The 5,000-nt window shown below is 24.4% G+C and overlaps 1 protein-coding gene across 1 annotated transcript in view; it reads right to left on the minus strand.

Annotated features, from left to right (window-relative positions):
* Positions 1-4,058: 4,058 nt before the first annotated feature.
* LOC119615282 (afadin-like) overlaps positions 4,059-5,000 on the minus strand; it is a 3,825-nt gene continuing 2,883 nt past the window's right edge. The window contains exons 3-5 of the mRNA XM_037971351.1: positions 4,819-5,000; positions 4,279-4,755; positions 4,059-4,207 (exon numbers count right to left, since the gene is read on the minus strand). The exon at positions 4,819-5,000 is cut by the window's right edge and continues 12 nt beyond it. Of these exons, the coding sequence (XP_037827279.1) occupies positions 4,094-4,207; positions 4,279-4,755; positions 4,819-5,000 (773 nt within the window). The 3' untranslated portion in view covers positions 4,059-4,093. The remainder of the gene's footprint in view (positions 4,208-4,278; positions 4,756-4,818) is intronic.

Below are 5,000 nucleotides of genomic sequence, written 5' to 3' on the forward strand. Positions count from 1 at the left end.
TAGTTTTTGGCGCATGAGTAAGAAAGTTTTTTCTGAACAATATTGACAAAATGTGATAAATTTGTGGAAGAAGGGTATGAAGAGAATTCGTAGTGGAATTGAAAAAACCAGCTGTTTAGCAAATTATTCCAATACACTGAAAGAAATAGGGAATAAAAACATATTTGTAGCTCCTTAAAGTAGGCTTTGAAAAAAGTTTGTTAAATTAACAACTTGAGGGTAATGTATTTAATAATTTAAACATATTTAAGAGTTTCAATAACTTTAATAAAATGTTATCAATATATATACATATTTAGCAAACATTTTGTTTTAATGCCTTAAAGTATGCTTTAGTAATAATTAAAGAAAATGACAAAAACTATGCTACAGTTTATTATATTAAAAAAACTTAAATAATATTTTAATGAATCTTCGTGATTTTTAATGTCATTTCAAAAGGTTTTTATTTTTTCGAACATAAGTTCGAATTTTCGAAATTATTTTTATACAATTTATGAATATGTATTTCGAAATAATTTTCAAAAATTTTTAAGTTTGAAAATGTAAGAAATTTAAACAAAACTTATATTATAATTTAATGAATCCTCAAGATTAATTTCGAAAATCGAATTTCTGAAAATGTTAAACAAATTCTTGTTTAATTATAAATTTATGATAAAACTTAAGACTAAGAAATATTACTTGGACAGAACATTCGAAACTATTTTCAAAATTTTTAAGTTCGAAATTCAAAAATGTAAAAGATTAGTTTCAAATAAAAGTTAAATTTAATTTTTATGAATTCTCATGATAAGGAGATTATTTTTAATGTTTTTTTTTTTTCAAACATAACTTTGAATTTTAAAAAATTTGAAAAAAATTATAATTTAATTATAAATCTAGAATTAAACTCAAGACAAAGCAAGAACACGAAAAATACTAAGAAATTCATGAATATTTCGAAATTATTTTCAAAATTTTTAAGTTCGAAATACAAAAATGTAAGGAAGTGGTCTCAAATAAAACTAAAATTATATATTTTTCAAATATAAGTTCGAATTTTTTTCAAATCCTTATTCTGAAAGTACATTGGAAAATGTATAAAAATGCTTAAATATTTCAAAAATTTTTAAGTTCGAAACTGAAAAAATTAAAAATTAGATCTGAACATAAACTAATATTGTATTTTTAAGAATCCTTATCATTTACATATTAATTAAAAACTTTTTTGTCGAACATAAGTTCGAATTTTTCCAATTTTTATGTTATACATATACAGATCTTAAAATTTTTAAATTTCCAAATTGACTTCAGATTTGGAGAATAATTTCACAGTTTCGAACTTTGTTTAAAAATTTTCATATTTTTTCTTTCATTTCAACTTTTTCCTTAAACTTTTCTCAGATTTTTATTTTTAAAACAAAATAATCAAAATTTGGTAATAATCTTTATATTTACAAGTTAAAATACGATAATTATCAGGAATATTCCAAGAACTTATTTTCTTATAGAACTTATCTTATTATTTTATCTTTTTAATACAATATAATCTCAACGTATTTTTAATCTTCATGTTCTGGAAAATTTTAATTCAAAAACTTAAAATACGAAAATATTCACAAATATTCCAAGAACGAGTTTATCGAAACAATTCAATATCTTTCAACTTTTTTTTCTAACAAAATAATCTAAATTTGATTATAATTTTTATATTAAAAAAAATATCATTTAAAAATATATTATATTATATATATATGTATATATATATATATTCAAGAATATTCCAAGGATTTATTTTCCTATAAAACTTCTCATAATTTATTATCCTTTTAAACCAAAGTAATCAAATCTTATAATGTTAAAATACTAAAATTTTCACGAATATTCCAAGAACGAGTTTATTGAAACAAAAAGTTAGCATACTTTCGGGCATTGATAAACAATTTCAGTAATTGACTTATAATATATAATCTTCTTTATAGAAACTAAAATGTTCAACTAGAGAGTAAAGTTTTGAACATATTTTTACAAATTGGTTTCAATTAAAAAATATTTTTAGCAAGTTTTCTTTAAAGTAACCCAAGTTTTGCACTTTTTTTCACAAAAGAAACGTTTCAATATTTTACAAATTTATACTAAAAGTATTGAAAATAAGTAAAATTTTTAAAATTTCTTTATAATACGATAATTTAATAATTTCTTAGTAAAACTTTCAAATTAAACTCACATAATTTATCACAAAATTCTTTGGTATTTTTTGTAGGCATTATTTTTTTATATAAAAATAAAATTTAAATTTTATTAAATTTAACTTGTTGTTAACTAATTGTTAAAAATTTGTTTAAACTAAAACTTTTTTATACTAAACAAAAATCTCAGTAGTGTGTTTGGCTAAAATTCCAGTTGACAACTGAATATAAAATCAGGTTGTTAACCAAAAACTAAATAAAACATAAATTTCAAACCCTTAATGAAAACATAACCAAAATCAACATATTCAAAACCTTTTATAAAAAGGAATTTTTAGCTAAAACATAAAAACAAGTCTTTAGCAATTTTGGGTATTTTTAATATAAACACTACAAGTCTAGTCATAATTATTGACAAAACATTGAAACAACAATCAACAGCCAGAGCCACGACGACGCTAATTGCATGTTAATATTATGCAGCAGAAGGAATAAAATGGCAGACACAGGTAGGAATTTTGAATTGTGGCGCAATTACTGTTGACTTTTGTGTAAAAATTAAAGGAATTTTCTTTCTCATTTTGTTTTATGATGATTGTAAGTGGTATAAAGTAATTTATACTAATAGTATATTTAGCATAAAGGTAGTCAAGTATTTAGTGTAATATTATACAAGCTGAAAGAGACGGCTAGTGTTGTTTGTTTGTTTTTCTGAAAATTGTTATGGTTATTTCGCATAATTTTGCTGTTTTCTTGTATATCATAAAGGAATTTTAATTTGAATAATGTTGCTTAATGCTAAAGTATTTACAAGAAGTCTAAGAAAAAGTATTTCGAAATAGTATTAAAATAAATTTAAAAACGTACAGACTTTTTCTTATTAAAATAAAGGAGTGAAATAATTCAAACAGAAGAAATAATTATTTTTTTGAATCCTCATGATTTAGAGAATGTTTTTAACAGTTTGAAAAAATTTTCGAACATAAGTTCCAATTTTCGAAAATTGCAAAATGTAAGAAAATCAAATTGAATGATTTAATTCTGACTACAGAACAAACAAACTGCTTGAAAACTTTTTTGAGAACTTTAAAATTTTGCATAATTTAAAAAATTTTCAAGCTCGAAATTGTAAAATTTAAAATATTTTCCTCAAATTAAACTAAAATTATATTTTTATGCATCCTGATGACATAGAGATTATTTTAACAGTTTAAAAAAATTTTCGAACATAAGTTCGAATTTTCGAAATTGGAAATTATAAGAAAATTTTTCTCAAATTAAACTAAAACTATATTTTGATAAATCCCCCGGATTTATAGATTGTTTTTAACAGTCTAAAAAATTTTTCGAACATAAGTTCGAATTTTCGAAATTGAAAAATATAAGAAAATTTCCTCCAATTAAACTAAAACTTTAGTTTTAGAAATCCCCTGGATTTATAGATTGTTTTTCATAGTCTAAAAAATTTTTCGAACATAAGTTCGAATTTTCGAAATTAGAAAATATAAGAAAATTTTCCTCAAATTAAACTTAAAACTATATTTTTATAAATCGCCATAATTTATAGATTGTTTTAACAGTTTAAAAAAATTTTCGAACATAAGTTCGAATTTTCGAAATTGGAAAATATAAGAAAATTTTCCTCAAATTAAACTTAAAACTATATTTTTATAAATCCCCATAATTTATAGATTGTTTTAACAGTTTAAAAAATTTTTCGAACATAAGTTCGAATTTTCGAAATTGGAAAATATAATAAATTGGCCTCCATACTAATACTTTTTTTAAATCCTCATGATTTAAGATTAACTAAAATAACTAAAACTAAAAATTGTTTGATCATGTATGTAAGTTCGAAATTTCGAAATTCCCCTCTCAAGAATACTTCTGATCAAAATTTTTAAATTCGAACTTGCTCTAAACTAAAAAAAAAACAAATAAAATCTCAACTTACCCCTTGATGTTGGATGATTCATTAAAATTGACAAAGGACATTCATCATCATCTAAGATATATTCAGAGCCATCGCTATTAACCTATAAAACGAAAATAACCAAACTTTATTAATAACAATTCTTCCGATCAATAAACAATCTGTTTTACCAACCTGTACTAAACAATAATGCATTGGATCGGCTTTTTCCAAACCGTATTTCGTTAACATTTCCCTAACCACCGCCTGAGCACAATCACGTATCGACAGCAGTAACGTTTTATAAGGCACATCTTGACATAAACTTTCACCGTAAATCTTTAGTGTACCACCCGTATCGGGTCCACCATCTCGTGAACGAAACTGTTGTAATTTCTTTTCCAACTTCTGTTGACGGCGGCGTCTCATTACTGCCTCCGGGTTTGAAATGGAACGTGTAAAGGAGGTCTCTGGTAGTTCGGTATATAATTTACCCGCTACTTGGGTTTCTGACTCGGTGCCATTCGAACCATTCAGACCGTTGGTATGACTGTTAATGGTGGTATTGGTGCCATCTGTATTTAGCTTGGCCAGTTTGTCCTTCTTTTTCTGTTCTTTTTTCTCACGTTTGGAGAGTTTTCTTTTGAAATTAATGTCGGTCTGTTCGATGGGCTAAAATGGAAAATTATGGATTTTTAATCGGAATGGGAAACTAAATGTCAAAATTGTACTTACGGTAGTTTTTTGATCAATATTTTTTAATAGAAATCTGCCTTCTCTGTCATCTATGTGCCAATTTAATTGTACCAGTAGAGGTTTTTCATCTGGATTTAAGCGTCTTTCTTCGCCATTAGCATGAACTTCATAGAGGGCATAATTGGGTACGGACAACATACGCATGTCGGGACGGAATTTTT

Source organism: Lucilia sericata, unplaced genomic scaffold (genome assembly GCF_015586225.1).
Source record: "Lucilia sericata isolate MDLA Ls3-8-SP2 unplaced genomic scaffold, ASM1558622v1 Contig004758F_arrow, whole genome shotgun sequence".
In the NCBI taxonomy this organism is placed as follows: domain Eukaryota; kingdom Metazoa; phylum Arthropoda; class Insecta; order Diptera; family Calliphoridae; genus Lucilia; species Lucilia sericata.